This window comes from Bufo bufo, chromosome 5 (genome assembly GCF_905171765.1).
Source record: "Bufo bufo chromosome 5, aBufBuf1.1, whole genome shotgun sequence".
NCBI classification, from domain to species: domain Eukaryota; kingdom Metazoa; phylum Chordata; class Amphibia; order Anura; family Bufonidae; genus Bufo; species Bufo bufo.
Window position 1 is genome coordinate 460,991,617 of NC_053393.1, and position 21,735 is coordinate 461,013,351.

At 46.0% G+C, this 21,735-nt stretch overlaps 1 protein-coding gene across 1 annotated transcript in view; it reads left to right on the top strand.

Moving 5' to 3' along the window:
- LOC121002307 (ATP-dependent translocase ABCB1-like) overlaps positions 1-21,735 on the top strand; it is a 308,011-nt gene that overhangs the window by 99,520 nt on the left and 186,756 nt on the right. Inside the window, exons 8-10 of the mRNA XM_040433708.1 lie at positions 4,626-4,797; positions 4,869-4,993; positions 9,766-9,943. Coding sequence (XP_040289642.1) covers positions 4,626-4,797; positions 4,869-4,993; positions 9,766-9,943 — 475 coding nt within the window. The remainder of the gene's footprint in view (positions 1-4,625; positions 4,798-4,868; positions 4,994-9,765; positions 9,944-21,735) is intronic.

Consider the following 21,735-nt stretch of genomic DNA (forward strand, 5'->3'; position numbering starts at 1 on the left):
TTCCCTCTCCCTCAACCCCCCTATTTTTGTACATCTGTGCAGAATATTCCGTCTCCAAAACCTTTTTTCTCTTTTACATAAATACCCCATTGACAGGAAATATGTGACACTTGCACCAAGCCTGATTGGTCCAGTGTCTCTACTCTCTAATAAGCCAACCATCCCCACTGTCAACATGTCTGATTACAATAGTGACTAAGCGATGTCGGAAGAGGTGCTGGGTTTGCAGACAGGTAGGAACATGACACAGGCAATTCTGAATTCCTTTATTTGGGCTAATTAGCTCCTGAGAACATAATCTTCTATTTTATCAAACCAAGTGTGTTATGAGGGATCAGTACTCCATATGTGAAGGCATACTATTATGTTACTATTCTAGATCAAGCGCTGGTGGAAAGAGGGGAAACTATGAAATAAAATCATTTGGAAGATCCAATGTGGGGAAAACCTTATTCTTTTTACTAGGAATTAAAATTTAGGTGAAGGTGTGGAAGTACACAACTGTTCCCGAAATTTGAGTTTAGGCGAAGGCACGTAAGTGTGCCAAATTTCCAAAAATGTAATTTAGGCGAAGGAGCAGAAGTGTGCCACATTTCCAGAAAATTAATTTAGAGGAAGGTGCCACATTTACTACAACTAAGTAAGGCCTCTTTCACACTTGCGTTGTCCGGATCCGGCGTGTACTCCACTTGCCGGAATTACACTCCGGATCCGGAAAAACGCAAGTGTACTAAAAGCATTTGAAGACGGAACCGTCTTCCAAATGCGTTCAGTGTTACTATGGCACCCAGGACGCTATTAAAGTCCTGGTTGCCATAGTAGGAGCGGGGAGCGTGGGAGCGGTATACTTACAGTCCGTGCGGCTCCCGGGGCGCTCCAGAATGGCGTCAGAGCGCCCCATGCGCATGGATGACGTGATCCATGCGATCACATGTTCCATGCGCTTGGGGCGCCCTGACGTCACTCTGGAGCGCCCCGGGAGCCGCACGGACGGTAAGTATGCTGCTCCCCCGCTCCCGGCTACACTTTACCATGGCTGCCAGGACTTTAGCGTCCCGGCAGCCATGGTAACCACTCTGAAAAAGCTAAATGTCGGCTCCGGCAATGCACCGAAACGACGTTTAGCTTAAGGCCGGATCCGGATCAATGCCTTTCAATGGGCATTAATTCCGGATCCGGCCTTGCGGCAAGTGTTCCGGATTTTTGGCCGGAGCAAAAAGCGCAGCATGCTGCGGTATTTTCTCCGGCCAAAAAACGTTCCGTTCCGGAGCTGAAGACATCCTGATGGATCCTGAACGGATTTATCTCCATTCAGAATGCATTAGGATAATCCTGATCAGGATTCTTCCGGCATAGAGCCCCGACGACGGAACTCTATGCCGGAAGACAAGAACGCAGGTGTGAAAGATCCCTAATACGGGAGTAACTGAACCGCCAACAACTTTGTCAGGGGGAGTTCAGCTTTCCCATAAGCTGGTTGCGAATCATTTTCACAGGGCCACACATTCCTTTAAGAAAGTCTCATGAAGGAACAGAGGACGAGGAGGAAGAGGAGTCTGAGCAGGAGAAGAAGCAGCTGATGATGACAAGGACACTGTACTGCTTGGGGAGGCAAGCTGGCTTCCACAAAGAAGACCAAGAGAAGGAGCACGTGTTCTGATTGAGAATGCTGATCTTTTCTATTTATCCATAGGATCTGGTGATGTCGCCTCATGTGCTGCAATAGAGCCCTGCTACCTATGTTTGTGTTTGAACACACACATCATATTTTAATCCTGCAAATCTTGCGCACAGCGGTGGTTTTGTGTGCTGGCCTTGTGGAGAAAATAAATGCCTTATGGAAGTTGCTCGCACAGAGCTAGAGGCAGCCAAGCTTGGTGTAGGTCTGACAAATTTTGAGCCTGAGCCCACAATATCGGCAGCATCACCAGTTCCCGAGCTGACCACAATAGAAGCAGCTCTGGTCCTGCCAGTTCTTTTGGAGGTTTTGGCTATATACACTGCTCAAAAAAATAAAGGGAACACAAAAATAACACATCCTAGATCTGAATTAATTAAATATTCTTCTGAAATACTTTGTTCTTTACATAGTTGAATGTGCTGACAACAAAATCACACAAAAATTAAAAACTGGAAATCAAATTTTTCAACCCATGGAGGTCTGGATTTGGAGTCACACTCAAAATGAAAGTGGAAAAACACACTACAGGCTGATCCAACTTTGATGTAATGTCCTTAAAACAAGTCAAAATGAGGCTCAGTAGTGTGTGTGGCCTCCACGTGCCTGTATGACCTCCCTACAACGCCTGTGCATGCTCCTGATGAGGTGGCGGACGGTCTCCTGAGGGATCTCCTCCCAGACCTGGACTAAAGCATCTGCCAACTCCTGGACAGTCTGTGGTGCAACGTGACGTTGGTGGATAGAGCGAGACATGATGTCCCAGATGTGCTCAATTGGATTCAGGTCTGGGGAACGGGCGGGCCAGTCCATAGCATCAATACCTTTGTCTTGCAGGAACTGCTGACACACTCCAGCCACATGAGGTCTAGCATTGTCTTGCATTAGGAGGAACCCAGGGCCAACCGCACCAGCATATGGTCTCACAAGCGGTCTGAGGATCTCATCTCGGTACCTAATGGCAGTCAGGCTACCTCTGGTGAGCACACGGAGGGCTGTGCGGCCCTCCAAAGAAATGCCACCCCACACCATTACTGACCCAATGCCAAACTGGTCATGCTGGAGGATGTTGCAGGCAGCAGAACGTTCTCCACGGCGTCTCCAGACTCTGTCACGTCTGTCACATGTGCTCAGTGTGAACCTGCTTTCATCTGTGAAGAGCACAGGGCGCCAGTGGCGATTTTGCCAATCTTGGTGTTCTCTGGCAAATGTCAAACGTCCTGCACGGTGTTGGGCTGTAAGCACAACCCCCACCTGTGGACGTCGGGCCCTCATATCACCCTCATGGAGTCTGTTTCTGACCGTTTGAGCAGACACATGCACATTTGTGGCCTGCTGGAGGTCATTTTGCAGGGCTCTGGCAGTGCTCCTCCTGTTCCTCCTTGCACAAAGGCAGAGGTAGTGGTCCTGCTGCTGGGTTGTTGCCCTCCTACGGCCTCCTCCAAAAGTGACCAAAACATCAGCCAGGAAGCCTAGGAACTGAGAAGTGGTCTGTGATCACCACCTGCAGAACCACTTCTTTATTGGGGGTGTCTTGCTAATTGCCTATAATTTCCACCTGTTGTCTATCCCATTTTCACAACAGCATGTGAAATTGATTGTCACTCAGTGTTGCTTCCTAAGTGGACAGTTTGATTTCACAGAAGTGTGATTGACTTGGAGTTACATTGTGTTGTTTAAGTGTTCCCTTTATTTTTTTGAGCAGTGTATTTCCTCTGCTCTTTATTGTCACCGTGGTGGCATGTATTGCATCACTCCATCTGACATTGTGCTTGGTGAGGTAAGCTTTGCATGCCTATGCTTAACCATGGAAATCTAAGTCACTAAGCGTCTGGAACACAGTTTTTGTGCTGATGTTAATGCCAGAAGAGTTTTAGAACTCTGCAGTTATTCAGTTATGTAGAGCATTGGCGACTTTTATACACTATGCACCTCAGTGCTTGGCGACCCCAACCTGCTCTGTACCTTTAGAGTACATGGTCTGTCACTTCATGGTAGAGTTGCTGTGCTCCCTAAGCGCTTCCACTTTTCAATAATACCAATCACAACGGATCATGGAAAACGTATCTAGAAGAGAAGAAACTTTACAACATGACTTGTTGCAAGCATCCTATTACAGCACCATGCTCGAATTTAGTGAGCTATTTTGAACAACCCATTCTTTCACAAAAAAGGCAGTCTGCAAGGATAGATGCTGGATTTTATATACCTGTTGAAATGGGACAGAATGAAACAACCTTCAATCATTTAGAGGTGTGTCCCAGTTCTACTGTCCATAAAAGACTCTGCCTAAAACTCTTTATATGTCTGCTAAGAAATGGACATTACCACCCTGTGACATTTTATATCAGGGAAGGCCAGACGGTTACTGTCACACTCTGATATAAAAATGAAGACCATGTCATTTACATTTACTTACTTTAAAAGTGAGTACTTTCTGACTGTATACCAAACCATAATATACCATATCATTGATAACTCTTAATCACAAATGTATTGATTCATGCCTCCAAATGTAACTTCTGCAAAAACTACTTTGGCATCCCATCAGGTCAAGGACAAGATGACATATACGGGGGCACACAGGCGAAACGTTCATTCATTGGGTGAAATGATGGGAGGTGCAGACGCCTCAATCATCGTTCCCCTGCAGCAGACGGTGCTGTCTAAACAGTACTCTGTTACCCAGGAGCAATAATTTTGTATCGCTCGTTCTCATACTGTGGAGGTGATCGCTGCATGTAAGTGCAGCGCTTCACCTCAACTTAACGAACAGCTGACTTTCGGGAAGGAATGCTTCCTTCCCAACAAATGTCTTCACCTCGCTCCTTGTAAATCCGCCTTTACTTTCCAAAGTAAACTATTGCACTATTTTATAACATATAATAAATTCACAAGGTTCACCTCCTGCGCTATGCTAATTATACATTTATCTTTCCTTTTATAGGGACATTAATACCATATATGAAGGACTATCCATTAAATGGGGCATATGTGTGCAATCTATTTCGTCTGCTATATTTGGCATTTCTATAGGATTTGTCCTAGGCTGGAAACTGGCACTAGTGATCTTAGCATCTGGTCTATTAATCAGTTTTTTTATATCACTATGGATTAAGGTAAGTTTCTAAAACTCAGTAACCTAATTATTGGTGAATGGCTGCACAATTTAAAAATCTTGTTTTTGCAGCTTTCTTCAGTATTTACAATTAAAGAGTTAAAAGCCTATGGGATGGCGGATGCAGTTGCAGAAGAAATCTTGACAGCAATAAGAACAGTCGCTTCATTTAATGGACAAGAAAAAGAAATGGAAAAGTATGTCATGTTTACCTGTAGTTTGGTTTTATGGTTCCACTGCATAGACTGCATACTGGACATCTTGCCTTATTAATTTGCCATCTATAATGGAGAAAGAGTGTGATTCAGGACCATCACTAAAGTGCTGAGAGTTGTTTGAAGTCACTTTCATATATGAAGCACAAAACAGTCCAACTAGACAGTAAGAAAAAGTATACATTAACAGAATCCCACAACAAACAACTGAAATACAGACAACAAAAAGACTAAGGGTGGCATTTATTATGAATTATACTCCACTTTTTGGAGTATTAATGTCATAAATGTTGACACAATGGTCTCACACAACACTTTCCCCAAGTGCCAAGAAAATGGGGCATGGTGTGGGCGGGGAAGAGGGCGGGACCATCTCATTTATCATTTTCCATTCCAGTTTTTGGCATGAAAAATTACTTGAATCTACGCCAACAAGGGAGCTGGCATAGATTTTAGTATGTTGCACGGCCTGCTGGAGGAAGCACCACTAAAGTTATGTAGAGGCCTGTACCTCCACATAACTTTGGTGCATCCAATGGCATTGCAGAGGTACTAAGATCGGCGTCTAAATTGCTGGTCTTAATATATGTCCCCCTAAGTAACTGCAAATCCCAGGATGCTCTCAAACAAAGCCAAAGGACTAGTTTTCAAGACTCTGGAAACAAACTGAACAGAGCTATCGCTGTACCCTGAAAAGAGACACCAAAAAAAAAAAAGGCATTTAACGGCATAACAATCAAAAAGCCCCTTCCAGCAAACACCAGACTAAGCAAGTCGATAACAGAATCAGATTGAAGTGTAAGGCAGTTACATCTGACCCTTGTGGCTCATACCATATGGTTGCTTTTTTCCAAGAGTCACACTTGTCCAAAGGATGTGTGTAGTATTGCAACTCAGCCCCATTCGCTTCAGTGTAGCTGAACTGCAATACCAGACACAACCCATAGACAGAAGAAACGCGCCACACCTGAAATGGCCATAATGACCAGACTCTTTTTCGTGATTTAGCGCATAGTGGTTTAACCGTGCTAAGTAGTGTTGAGCGAACCTGAACTGTAAAGTTTGGGTCCATACCAAACTTTGAGAGTTCGGGTATCCGGACCTGAACTTTGCAGCAAAAGTTTGGGTTCGGTGTTCAGGCATTTAATACAGCTTGTTGAAAGACTGCAGGGCAGCCAATCAACAAGATTTTAAGCTGTGGAATGGCTGTGATTGGCCGTTGCATCATGTGACCCAGCCTCCATAAAAGCTGTATCACATGTAGCACCGCCCATCAGCTCTGAGTATTGCAGGAACAGGAAGCAGGCAGCTGAAGTGAGTAAAAGTGTTAGTAATCTCATCTGGCTATTTATTCTGTGGGTGACCTATAGCGATTTTTTTGTGGGTGCAATGCTCCATCTTTGTACCCCTGACACAAAAATATAGTAGTTTGTCTGTTAGTTCGGTGGGTGACATACTGTATACCCATTTTTTGTGTGAGGTACACCTGCACTGCATCCGTGACAGGGAAATTAATATAGTTAATCCATCTGTTAGTTCGGTGGGTGACATATACCAATTTTTTGCGTTAGGTACACCTGCATGGAATCGAGGTCATGCGAGTGATGTGTCCAGTTCGGAGGAAGAGGTGGTGGTCACACAGCACCAACCGCACTGCAAAAGAGGGAGCAGGGTGCAAAAGCAGAGTGGCCGTCCACTAGCCAGTTCGCCTGCTACTGCCCACCGCACCCAGGGACTGAGCACACCAAAGCCATCTCCAAGGAGTTCCTTGTCATGGCAGTTCTTTAGACAATGTGCTGACGACAAGACACAAGTGGTTTGCATGCTGTGCAATCGGAGCCTGAAGTGAGGCATAAACACCTCAAAAACCAGGAAAGATCTCAGGCTCCTCCTGCTCCCTCTTCTGCTACAGTCTCGGCCGCTTCCTCCCCCTTTGGAGTGACAGTGGAACCTGCCACCCCGCAAACAGAGGATGTGGCAGCAAAACCACCACCGTCACCAAGCATCTCCACACTGTCCCATGGAAGCTTTCAGCTGTCCATCCCCCAAACACTGAAGAGAAAGAGGAAGTACCCCCTACCCACCAGTGATCCCTGGTCCTGAATGCCAGCATTTCAAAATTCCTGGCCTTTGAAATGCTGTCATTCCGTCTGGTGGAGACAGAGACTTTTAAAAACCTTATGGCGGTGGCTGTCCCACAGTACATGGTTCCCAGATGCCACTACTTTTCCAAGTGAGCCATCCCTGCCCTGCACAATTAAGTGGCAGACAAAATCAGGTGTGCACTGTGCAACACCATTTGTGGCAAGGTCCACATATTCACTGATACGTGGACCAGTAAGCACGGGCAGGGACGTTATATCTCCCAAACTGCACACTGTGTAAATGCACTGGCGGCTGGGCCTGAGGTGGATAGCAGTTTGGCGCATGTCCTTCTGCCACCGAGGATTGCAGGACCTTTCCCATTGCCTCCTCCTCCTCCTACTCTGCTTCCTCCTCTAATGCTTCCTCATCTGGTCAGCGTAACACCTACACCACCAACTTCAGCACAGCCAGGGGGAAACAGCAAACTGTTTTAAAACTCATCTGTTTGACGGAAAAACCCCACACCGCTCAAGAGCTGTGGACGGGCATGCAACAACAGACCGATGAGTTGTTGGTGCCAATTTGACACACATCCCTTGCCTGGCGCATGTGCTGAATCTGGTGGTGCAGAGGTATCCTGAAAAATTACCCCGATATGTCAGAGCTGCTGCAGAAAGTGCGGGCCGTCTGTGCCACCCTGCTGCTGCTCTCTTGTCTGCGCTGCAGTGTAACTTCGGCCTTCCCATTCACCGCCTCATATGCGACGTGCCCACAAGGTGGAACTCCACCTTGCACATGCTGGAGAGACTGTGCGAGCAGCAGCAGGCGATAGTGGATTTTCAGCTTCAGCACGCATGGGTGAGTCGCTCTGCGTAACAGCACAACTTCACCACCAACGAGTGGCCCTTCATGCGCGACGTATGTTCTGTGTTGCGCTGTTACAAGTACTCCACCAACATGGCCAGTGCCGATGATGCCATCCTCAGTGTTACTATCCCACTTCTATGTCTCCTTGAAAAAACACTTTGGGCGATGATGGAAGAGGATGTGGCACAGGAGAAAGAGGAGGAGGAAGAGGGGTCATTTCCATGGTTATCAGGCCAGTCATTTACAAGTGGCTCGGAGGGTGGGTTCCTGCACCAACAGAGGCCAGGTACACAACTGTCCAGCCAGGACACAGTTCTGGAGGAGGAGAATGATGATGAACCATGTTCACAGCAGGATGGCACGCAAAGCAGCTCATGGGCATCACTAGGGGCATGGCTAGGGGGGTACAGAGGACACAGATGATACACATCCCACAGAGAACAGTTTGTCGTTGCCTCTGGTCAGCCTGGCACACATGAGCAACTTCATGCTGCAGTGGCTGTGCAATGACCGCCGAGTTGCCCACATTCTAACCAGTGCTGATTACTGGGTGGCCACCCTGCTGGATCCCCACTACAAGGACAATGTGCCGTCCTTAATTCCTTCACTGGAGCGTGATCGGAAGGTGCGCAATCCCACCTGACAGCGGGGGCTCAGTGGAAGCACAAGGTGAAGGCAGAGGAGGAGGAAGAAGTCACCAACAGAGCTGGGGCACTGCCAGCACCTCAGAAGGCAGGGTTAGCGTGGCCAAAATGTGGAAAAGCTTTGTCAGCACGCTACAACAACCAGCACCACCAGCTGATATGGAACGTCTTAGCAGGAGGCAGCATTTCAGCAACATGGTGGAACAGTACATGTGCACACGCCTACACGTACTGACTGATGGGTCTGCCCCATTCAACTTCTGGGACTCCAAATTAGGCACATGGCCTGAGCTTGCCCTTTATGCCTTGGAGGTGCTGGCCTGCCCTGTGGCCAGTGTATTGTACCTTGTGCTGAATAGACAAATTTACCGGCCGCACCCAGCCATTGTTATACTTCAGCGCACTTTCTCTTTGCATTCTCTTTTCTAGTTCCCAATGTTTTTGGGTCTTCCTAAAAAAAAAAAAAAACATAAAGAAAGAAAAAGAAAAAAAAAGTGTGGGCTACCTTCTCCTCCACCGCTGCTTCCACCTACACCGCCACGTCCACCGTCTCCCCAACCTCCTACTCCACTTTGACCTCCACATCCTAGTTCAAAATTATTATTATTATTATTATTTTTCTATTTTACGTTATTTTAAGTCATTTCCCTAATCACATTTGTTTGCAGGTAAACTGTCCTGCTCTTACACCCATTTTGCTTCCTTTTGCTGCCCTCTAGCTGTTGCTACGACTATTTTACAGCCATTGTAGTACACCAATATTAGGGTCCCCATTGACTTCAATGGGGTTCGAGTTTGGATCAAGTTCGGGTCCCGAACCCGAACTTTGTCCCGAAGTTCGGCCGAACCTAAACATCCACGGGTCCGCTCATCCCTAGTCCTAACCATTTTGCACTGTCAAAATCATTTTTGCACAGTTTTTCACAAGACATGTAGACACATATAATTTATCAGAAAATCATTACTTTATTACTACTTTAGTAATATTATATAGCATTTCATGTTACATTTTTGAACAATTTATTTTTTTGTAATGGCCTAAGAGCGCTCCTATTTGAGGAAACAAAAAGTCTGATGTTTATTGCCCTATATTTCTCCCACCCTTCATGAACTTAACCATCTACAGGGGACAGATTTTAATATGTATTTTAATTGCAGGTACAACACCAATTTATTAGATGCAAAAGCTGCTGGAATAAAGAAGTCTATCATTTCGGACGTGATAATTGGAGTATCAGAGCTTATGATATTTGGAGTCTTTGGCTTGTCACTGTGGTATGGAACACATTTGCTGGACACAGATCCTAAAAATTACAGGATTAGTAATGTTTTAACTGTAAGTATGTCATCCCTTGTAGTCATTTAACATCAATATTATCATGATACTATTTAATTCCTTGCTGACATGCAATGTACGGTGGATACCAGGTTGTTAAATGAATCACCAATATGCAAATGAGGCCCCAAGCACATAAGATGTGTTCTCCATCTCTGCTAGTGCCCAGGCCTTCCTGTCCAAACCATTGATAGCTCCTTCCCTCTCTACAGTCTTTCCCCAATCCCTGTGATTTGACTCATTCTCCTAAGTAAAATTTCAGGCAGGTGCAATGAACTTTAATTTCTCCACCTATGCATTACAAACACCACAGTGAGCATCAGCTTTGCAGTTTGTAATACACATGTGCTGTCAAGCAATGCACCATAGACTTTCCGAAAGAGTAGACGCTGTGAACCTTCTGCTCAGAATGGTGTTTGTAATGCGCAGGACAAATAGAGGTTTCACAGAGAGGGAAGAAAGGAAGGATGATAGAAAGAAGAGACGAGCTATAAAGTGTTATGAATGGAGCACACCTCCTAGCATTTTGGTCTCTTTTGCAAATAGATTAACGATTGTTTTCTGGTGCAAGCAAACAACACAAAGGCTAACAAAGGTATGTTTAATATGATGTTTAGGAGTACAGATGGATGGTGCTGGTAGTTCAGTGAAATAGCCAGCAAGTACATACTGTTTTACAGCTCTGATCACAAACAACTTCAAACATGGACATTTGACGCCTCAAATATCATTGACAATTGCTGTCATGGCATCTGAGAGGTCATTTGGAGCGAGGGAGCTCCCTCTGACGCTCAAACTGCTTACCAGTCATAACAGGAGCTATTTGGTTGATATTGTAGCCTGGAACCTTGTTAAAGCTCCAAGGTCTGCCATAAAAAAGTTATGGTAATAGTGATGGTTTAAAAGGTTTAAAAAAATAAATAAAAAACATTCAAATCACCCCATTTTAAACTTTTACCTATAAATATAAACAAATATAATAATTGGTATCACTGCATCTGAAAATACCCGATATAAAAAGGTGAGAAAAATTTGGTTCGATCCGAACATATTTGCAGTGAATCGCGTTAAAAAACTGCTATTTCCTGGCTGCAGAGAGCCTTTATAGTGGGGTAGAACACTCCCTTGCAGTAACAAGCATAGGGAGTCTGCTTTGGTAGTGAAATAACACTGAAACTGTATGACATGCAGATGACAGGCGTCGCTCCTAGAATCACTGCAGACTGCACTTATTTGGGCAATCACGAGGTCAAAACTGACCAAATAACTCAAGTATGAACTTAGCCTTACAGGTCGATGTTAGCGCCAAGAAGAAGCACACTCCTTTTACACCGTCGTCAGCGGATTCCACATAGAAGTCTACAGAACCTGTTCTATTAAACGTTTATACAAGTAGAGCCCCCCCCCGACAGAGTGGAGCGGGTGTCAGCAGTAAGTTTGTGTTGATGTCACTGTTTATTTTGCCCTTCTTCTGATCCATCAGAACAATAACCCACAAAAAATGGATCCTGTCTGTTCAGCATCCGCCTTTAGGCCCCTTTCACACGAGCGAGTTTTCCGTGCGGATGCGTTGCGGGAGGTGAACGCATTGCATCCGCACGGAATCCTGACCCATTCATTTCTATGGGGCTGTTCACATGAGCGGTGATTTTCACGCATCACTTGTGCGTTGCGTGAAAATCGCAGCATGCTCCTCTTTGTGCATTTTTCACGTAACGCAAGCCCTATAGAAATGAATGGGGTTGCGTGAAAATCGCAAGCATCCGCAAGCAAGTGCGGATGCGGTGCGATTTTCACGCATGGTTGCTAGGAGACGATCGGGATGGAGACCCGATCATTATTATTTTCCCTTATAACATGGTTATAAGGGAAAATAATAGCATTCTGAATACAGAATGCATAGTAAAACAGCGCTGGAGGGGTTAAAAAAAATCAAAAAATCATTTAACTCACCTTAATCCACTTGATCGCGTAGCCCGGCATCTGCTTCTGCCCCCTTTACTGAATAGGACCTGTGGTGAGCATTAATTATAGGACCTTTGATGACGTCACTCCGGTCATCACATGGTACGTCACATGATCTTTCACCATGGTGATTCACCAGCGCTGTTTTACTATGCATTCTGCATTCCCCTGCCATAGCTCTGCGATAGTGTGCAGTTTGTCACCTAAGCAGATCAGTTTAAGCACGGTCTGTTGTGGCTTCCCCACTGCAGCGCTACACTGCTTCCAGCTACTGACTGATGTCTGACTTGTGCTGCAATATGATAATTCAGAGGTGGAAGTGAAGGAGGAGGAGAAGTGGATTTGCAGCCACTAACGTAGGTGGTGGCGGAAACCCTGATGGAAGTAGGGCCAGGAATCCTTGGAGTCTGTAGCACCTGTGCCATCCCAGGGTATGACTCGCTCCCGGCCTCCACAACGTTCACCCAGTGTGCTGTCAGGAAAATGTAGCGTCCCTGGCCAAAAACCCTTGTTCATGTGTCAGTCGTTAAGTGGACCTTCCCAATAACTGCGTTGGTCAGGGCACGGGTGATGTTACGGAACACATGCTGGTATAAAGCTGGGACTGCACACCGTGAAAAATATTGGCGGCTGGGGACAGAGTACCGTGGGACAGCTGCCACCATCAGGCTGCGGAAAGCCTCAGTGTCCACAAGCCTGAATGGCAACATTTCCAGGGTCAGCAATTTGAAAAGTTGCGCTTTTAGTGCTATGGTCTGTGGGTGGGTGTCTGGGTATTTGTGCTTTCATTCAAAGGCCTAGGGTATAGACATCTGTACGCTGCGCTGGGACACAGAAGTGGATGTGCTAGCTGATGGTGCTTGCGACGGTCCAGATGCATGGCGGGAGGCATCCGGGCCTGCGTCTTGGACAGGGGATTGGCCAGCACATAACACAGGGGAAGAGTAGGCAGTGGTGTGACCCGCAGACACTGGTTGTGGACCCAGGCGTTCGGCCCACCTATTAGGGTGCTTTGATCCCATGTGGCGGATAATGCTGGTGGTGGTGAGGTTGCTAGTGTTCACGCCCCTGCTCATTTTGGTACGGCACAGGTTGCAAATGACAATTCTTTTATCGTCCGCACTTTCCTCAAAAAAGCGCCAGACTGCGGAAAACCTACCTAGTTGCGGGCCTGTTTGGTGTTGCCCGCCTTCTCCCTTTTGTGATCCCACTGCATCTTCCAGCCTGTTGCGGTGCTGCGGCTCCCCCTACCTCTGTACTGCTGTCCTCACTCGGCTTACCACCTTCCCAGGTTGGGTCAGTGATGTCATCATCCAGCACCTCCTCTTCCACTTCCTTACTCTGGTCATCCTCCTGACTTGTTGACCTAACAACAACCTCAGTTATTGACAACTGTGTCTCATCCTCATCATGAACCTCTTGAGAAGCTAATTATGGTTGACTTATTGGCAACTGTGTCTCATCATCATCATCCACCTCATGAAACACTAATTGCCGTTCCCCACAGTCATCTTTTTCTGACTGTGGATGCTCCAGAGTTTGGAAATCAGGGCACAAGATCTCCTCATGTCCCTCTTCAAGCGAGCTTGGCGAGAGACCCAAATTAAGGAATGGCAATGAAAACAGCTCCTCGGAATATCCGAGAGTGGGATCAGTTGTTTGTCATGACTCTCCATGGTGGGTGGAAGGAGTATCAGGGTGAGGATTCTGTTGACCAGACTCTTGGCTACTGAAACTGGACTTTGTGTAAGACAGGGTGGTGCTTAATCGACTGGAAGCATTATCTGCTGCAATCTAACCAACCATCTGCTCGCACTGGTCTGACTTCGAGAGTGGTGTCCTGCGCCGCCCTGCAAACTGGGACATGAAGCTAGGTATCGTGTGTTTCTTGTGCTCTGGCAGCAGACACAGTTTCACCGCTCCCAGGACCACGGCCTCTGCATGCACCATCAGCAGCACGGCCACTTCCCCGTCTCTTACTGCTCGCCTTGTGCATTTTAAATGGTATATATGCTTGCAAGTATGTCACATGTACAGCAGCGCAGGTTTTGTAAGTGTATGCGCAAATAAAGTACACAGAATGTCGCAGATATTTTTAGGATGCGCACACATTAAACAGGAGGTATAGCTCAAGTAAGATCACTGTCACCACCGCCTAATAAAAAATTACACTAAATGAATGTCACTGATATTTCGGATACGCAAATGTTATACAAGAGATGTAGTGCAGGTAATGTAACTTTCCGCAGCGGACACCGTCTACAGAAAAAGTACACTGGATGTTAGATATTTTTAGGCTACGCACACGTTACACAGGAGATGTAACGCAGATAATGTCACTGTCATGAGTGGCAAAAAAAATTACACTGAATGTCACTGATATTTTGGATGCGCTAACGTTATACTGGACTTGTAGCATAGGTAATGTCGCTGCCACCAGCAGCAAAAAAATTAGACTAAATGTCACTGATATTTCGGATACGCAAACGTTATACAGGAGATGTAGCGCAGGTAATGTAACTGTCCGAAGCGGACACAGTCTACGTAAAAAGTACACTGGATGCCACAGATATTTTTAGGCTGCGCACACGTTAGGCGGGAGATGTAGCACAGATCATGTCGCTGTCTGCAGCGGCCAAACAATTGCAATATATTTAGCGCAGGTTGCACTAAAAATATATATTGATGCCACACACAATAGTCCTTAAAATAACTTTCGGGTCTATAACAAGTATAAAAACTAAAATATTGCTATTTCAATCACTACACTATCTCTCCCTTCTGCTCTCCAGCTCTCCAGCTCTCCCTGACTAATACTGAGCCGAACACGTCATCGTGTGCTATATAGCACCCGATGACATGTTCCAGCCAGCCAATCACTGTAATGCCAGCAGCCAACATGGCTATGGCATTACAGTGAATGACAGTACTTACCTGCACGTTCAAGATAAGAAAATAATCCAGCGGCACTCACCAATCAACATTTTCATTTACTTTATTCACCACGGGTCAGGGGCAGACACTATACAGTGCAACCAAACAAACAGTAAGCAGCGACGGCCGTTTCATGCACAAAGCTCTTCCTCTGGCCACAGCTCACAAGTCAAGCACACCTATCACCTTATATAGGTAAATGCACTAGGGGCGTATACCCACTACATCACTTCCCGTCCATAACGCAGCTCAGGTGTACGGCGCTGTTGCGATCGCGCTCACCCACCTCCATCACACACGATCCAATTGAAAGTGTGTGCTTTAGTGGTGGCATGATTGCAAATTTACCGGATTAACATACACTGTGTTATAGTGGGTTCAATCCCCTGCCGTGCCATCTGCCCATCACTCTGCGATCAAGCAGTATATTTACATAAAAGACATCAGGACATACATCAGGTGATATTAACATTGAGCAAATCCCTAGTAAATAATTACAAAAATACGCTTAAATCTATTTTTTCATTTAGCCCAAGGGGGCCCATAGCATTTGACCGTAGGATCCACCTGCCTTCCCTTCTAAGAACTTCATGATCCCTGTCCCCTCTCCTCTGAGGGGTTGGGACAACCTCCAGACCTGCAAACTGTAGAACTCTACTGTCTCCGCCGTGTACCGTGCGGACATGTTCTATTAATCGTGGTACTCCTTTACCTGAGGCAATTGATCCCACGTGTTCACGGAACCTTTCAAATAGACAGCGTATGGTCTTACCAATATAAAACCTACCGCACACACATAGTACTAAATAAACAACAAAACGACTTCTACATGTTATCAATGTGTTCACTCTATGATGTAAAACTCCAAACGAGACCGAGGACCCTTGTAAGTTGAATTTACAAAAGGAGCAACTTCCACAACGTTTATTCCCCTGTGGGCGCCAACCATTCAACCATGTATCCCGTTTTTTTCTTTAAAATGGCTCCTTACTAGTTTATCCCTTAGGGTATGACACCTTCTGAAGGATGTGAGGGGTCGTGAACCACCAATATCCCCAAGACTGGCGTCTCCCTCCAACATGTTCCAATTATCCTTAATGATTTTTCTTGATTTGCTCTGCCATCGAACTGTATTTGAAAGAAAAAACTACCGGAGAAGGCTGACCCCTAATATTGGATCTTTTCTTTGCTCGTAATTCTCCCCCTCGAATAGTATTGGATGCTCGCATAATTGTGTCATTTAATAATTCCATGGGGTAACCCCTAGAAGACAACCTACTCTTCAGGTCTTTTGCTTGCTTTTGGAAGCTTTCTTCAGTGGTATTGATTTTGGCCAGTCGTGTAAACTGGCTAAATGGTACAGCTCGCTTAACACTAGTTGGATGGAAACTCAAGTGATGTAAAAGGAAGTTGGTGGCCGTGGGTTTTTTAAAACCTCTGTCACCAACTCACCTTCCTTAAAGGATACCAGGATATCCAGGAATTCTAATTTTTCACCTCCAAATACATATGTAAATTTCATATTCATCTCATTTACTCTATTGAGGCATTCTACAAAATCACTGAACGTACCTTCATCACTACTGACCCGTGGTGAATAAAGTAAATGAAAATGTTGATTGGTGAGTGCCGCTGGATTATTTTCTTATGTTGCACGTGAATTATTAATGCCTGACACCAGCTGAGCATTGCCTGACCAGGGAATACGCTTAACATTGTCCGTAGCTGTACTTGCAGGAGGAAGCGGGGTTATGTGCAGTGCAATCGGATCTGTTGTCTAACTCCATTGACTTACCAGCACGTTTATTGGCTGCATAGCAGCCAACAAACGTGCAGAGTGGAGACTCGAGCATCGTGCTCCAGCACAAGCGGTATTCGGGCGAACACCGCGATGTGCCGAGCATCGCGATGCTCAAGCCGAACTAGTGTTCGGCCGAGCATGCTCGCCCAACACTAATCTTGACAAAGGTCAGTCTCTCTACATATCGGGTGGACAGGCGAGTTCTTCTTGGGGTAACTATGCCGCACTAAACACCTGCTCTGATGCCACACTACTGGCCCGGCAGGGTCCAACAAGGTGGAGAGACATAAGTCATCCCATGTGTCTGGGTCCTCTGCCTCGTCTTCCTCATTGCACAGTAGCTCCTCTGGTTGCTCCTGCTCCTCCTCTCCTGTCCCCTATGTAGAAAAAACTATTTTCGCTACACATTGCTAGTGCTCCAATGTCCTCCTCCTCTTCCTCCTCCAGTTCAGCGCCCACAAGGCTCATGTGACCGTGAGATCTAGGCACCACATCTCCAGTCCCCTGACCAGCCAGATTTACCAGCATCTTTTCCAGGACATGAAGCATTGGAATGACATCATTCATCACATAGTCCTTGCGACTGAAAAATAATGTGGCCTCCTCGAAGGGCACGAACAAACGGCAGGTGTCACGCATGAGCTGCCACTGGCTGACATTGAAGTTACAGAGAGGAGTACACCTGTCCGCTTGAATCATCAAGAAATCGTTTATGGCCTTTCTCTGTTCGTACAATCGGTCCAACATATGGAGGGTCGAATTCAAAAGGATGGAAACATCACATATCAGCCTATGTTGGGAGATGCCGTCCTGTCGCTGCAGCTCTAGGAGGGTGTGCTTTGCAGTGTACGAGTGGATGAAGTGCATGCAAACTTTCCTGGCCATTTATAGGATGTCTTGCAGATGGGTGGAAGACTTCAGGAACCACTTGACAACCAGATTGAACACGTGTGTCATGCAAGGAGCATGGCTCAGCCCTCCTTGATGCAGCGCTGACATCATGTTGTTCCTGTTGTCAGTTAACATGTTTTCGATTTTCAGTTGTCGCGGAGAAAGCCAGGATTCGATTTCTTGCAGTTTCTCCCCTGTGTGACTCCGTCCACCCAGGCAAGCGAGGTGCAGGACAGCGTGACACCACTGTGCCCTACATATGTGGTATGCTGGAGGGGCACTGTGAATTGTCCCTGCAGTGGAGGCTGAGGACATAGTGGAGGATGACGAGGCAGAGGCGGACATTGCGACAGGACCAATGGCATATGAACGTGGAGGCAGAATCGGCGTCACCTGGCCAAGTTGCTGGTGTGGCTGTGCAGGGACCACATTCACCCAGTGGGCCGTAAAGGACGTGTATTGTCCCTGACTGTAGTTACAGCTTCACACGTAGTGCTGCCATGCACTTTGGCACACACCGACAGGCTGAAGGACTGGCCTACCTTCTGTTCTACATGTGTGTGCAGGGCTGGTACTGCCTTTTTGGCAAAGAACTGATGGCTTGGGACTCTCCTCCTCGGCTTGGCACAAGACATCAGTTTTCTGAAAGGTGCAGAGTCCACTACTTGGAAAGGGAGGGACTGCAGCACCAGCAACTTGGACAGGAGCACATTCAACTTCTGCGCCGTTGGAGGCGTGCAAGCATACTGTTGTCTCTTAGCAATCACTTCACTGATGACGGAGTGAGTGACGAGGAGAAGCAGGAGCATCAGGACTATCAGATAATGGGAAGGACAGACAGCTCCCTTCAGCTGAGGTGGTGGAGCCTTGACTGTCTGAAATCGGATACATGCCACTGCGTGATGCAGCGTTTTCTGCGGCAGGCTGGACCACCACATCAAAGCCACGTTCTCTCAGGACACTTTATGGCAACGCTGAATATGTTGATGCAGGGCCGTAGTGCCAACTTTGGCAACCTGGCCATGCTTCAACCTCTGCCCACAGATTCTACATATGGCCACTAATACACGGCAAAATGGCTATAAAACAGATAACTGCACTGCTATCCAGCAAATATATATTTTTTTTTTACGGTAATACACGCCACAAAGGGCTTTAAAAGATATCCGGTCAACCGAAAAGTCAGACAACATAAGAGAAAACATAAATATAATAAAGATTGTAATGCATAAAACCAATTTAGTATTGCCAGAAAAGATTAGTGATACATGTAATTAAAGATATGTTCTCAATGTATATGTAATAAAGATTCACTTTTCTTTATTCATTTAATGTTAAAGTTAACAAAGATTTAAGAAGGCACTTTTGTGTACATGTTTATTTTATTTTACTGCAATTTATTCTGATACATGCATCATCAATTATATTTGAAACGTAGATTATGTGTTCCCACCTCATGTGATATGAAGTAATATTACATGTGAAAAATTTAATTTTTCTGTATGTTATATTGAAATTTCTTTGAAAATTCTAATAAAAAATATTTTGTTCTAAAAGATATCTGGTAACTGCACTGCAAAACGGCAAATATATTTTGGTTTTGCCACTAATACACAGCAAAAATGACTTTAGAACTGATAACAGCACAGCTAAACGGCAAATATATTTTGGTTTTTGCCACTAATACACAGCAAAAATGGCTTTAGAACTGATAGCAGCACCGCTGAACGGCAAATATATTTTGGTTTGCTACTAATACACGGCAAAAATGGCTTTAAAACAGATAACAGCACCGCTGAACGGCAAATATATATTTTTCTTTTTACGGTAATACACGCACCAAAATGCTTTAAAAGATATAAAGTAACTGCACCGCTAAATGGCTAATATATTTTGGTTTTGCCACTAATACACAATAAAAATGGCTTTAGAACTGATAACAGCACCGCTGAATGGCAAATATATTTTGGTTTTGCCACTAATACATGGCAAAAATGGCTTTAAAATAGTTAACTGCACTGCTGTCCAGCAAATATATTCTTTCTTCTTACGGTAATAACAAACGGCTTTAAAAGATATCTCGTAACAGCACTGCTGAATGGCAAATATATTTTGGTTTTGCCACTAATACACAGCAAAAATGGCTTTAAAACAGATAACCGCACCCCTAAACGGCAAATATATTTTGTTCCCTTACGTCCTAACCAGCAGCACATGTGGGTTTTATCCGCCCCAGTGAAACTGGTAGGACAGACGGAATATTTCATGAAGTAATAAATCCACGCCCCCATTACCTCACTATAAGAGGCCAAACCCCCCCATACATCAGCGTGTTTTTTTCTGTCCTTTGGGACTGCAGGACAGACGGGGGCAGCCATTTGGCTGCCGTACTCTTAGATTACATGCTAACCTTGTGTTTTTCTTTCAGGGTTGAAGCTTATCTGATGGAAGCTGGTACTGACGTGCCAGGCAAGCTCCTGCTAAGCGCGGAGCTCCTGTAATCAGCTTCCTGTTTGGTTTCCTCACATCTCCTGCGGGAGCTTGTGTGCCAGCGCCCTCTGGTGGTCTGTCGGTGAACAACAATGATTAAAGTTTGTTCAAACCTAGCGTCTGACGTCACTTTGGGCGCCAAATTTGAATATATAAAGCCTCCAGTCCTTCCAGGCTGTGCTGTTTGCAGCCTTGGGTTGGTTACTGAGGCAAACTACTTTAGTTACCAGCATTTCCTGTGTCTGGCAGGTTTTCTGCTTCTTTGTTTGTCTAAGGGATAGACATTGTTCATTCATTATAACTTTTTCTCTGCAGATAATGTCCTCTGCCGGTGATGGGGATCGGTCTGGGCGCAAGACATCATCCAAGCGCAAGCATTTAGCGTGTAGGGATTGTGACACCCCTCTAGCAGACTCCGATGAATTTAATAGGTGTCCCTCTTGCCGTCCTCCTCCTCTGCCTCCTGATGTGGAGCCTACCATACGGGACGTAGTAGTCTGGGTAAAGGACTTAGTGGAGTCCTCAATGAACACCCTAAGGGATTCCGTGTCATCCAGAAGACCCGGTATCCGATCTCCTCTGAGACCCACTCCTATGCAGGAGGAAGCCTACCATACCGTGGACGAAGTCCATTCCTCTGAGTCTAGCGGGGAGGAAGAAGAGGCTGTAAGGTACTTCTTTCCTGTAGAGAAGATGTTGATCCTGGGGAAGCTTCAGAGTCTACCTCTAGGGGGGCCAAGGGCGTTCAAAGTGGATGAGACTCTGTCTCGGTTAATGAAGCTAGAATGGAAACATCCTGAGAAGGCACCAGTCATCTCAAAGCGCTTCAAGTCCATGTTCCCGATTGTGACATCCCAGTTAGACCAATGGGGCACAGTGCCCAAAGTTGATTTGGCAATCGCAAAATTGTCTAAGAGGACCCTTGTCCCGGCTGATGACAGATCCAACTTACAGGACCCGATGGACAGGCGGGTAGAATGCACCTTGATAAGATCTTACTCCACCGCTGCTGCTGCTGCATCTGTGGCTATATCCTCTACGGAGGTAGCCGTCTTCCTTCAAAGACACCTCCGACAGGTGCAGTCGGATATCGACTCTGGCATATCCCGTGATGACATCCTGGCGCAGTTTAAGTCCATTCTACTTGCCGTGGATTTTCTGTGTGACTCTGGCCCACAGCAGTTAAAATTAGCCTCTCAGGCTATGGCCCTCTCTTCAGCAGGTAGGAGGCCACTATGGCTAAAACCTTGGGTGGCAGATATGCCTCCAAGTATAATTTATGCAGCCTCCCTCCAGAAGAGATTGGATCCGGCGTTTATTCGCCAGTTTTCCTTGTTCCCCAAGCCACAGATGGTTGGCGCATGATCGTAGATCTCCGCTACCTCAACCAATTCATAAAGAAAAGGCGGTTCCGGATGGAAACCATCAAATCGGTAATCAGCATCCTGAGCCCAGGGGACCTGGTGGTTACACTGGATCTAAGGGATGCCTATCTTCACATCCCTGTGTGCCTGGCCCACAGGAAGTATCTATGAGTGGCAGTCAGTCTCAGGGGGACGGTGAAACATTTTCAGTTTGCCGCGCTTCCCTTCGGCATCACAACCGCGCCTTACATCTTCACCAAAGTGGTAATAGCTGTAGTAGCTCCCCTCAGATTGAGAGGCCTGGAGACCATTCCATATCTGGACGATTGGCTTCTAAAAGCCCACTC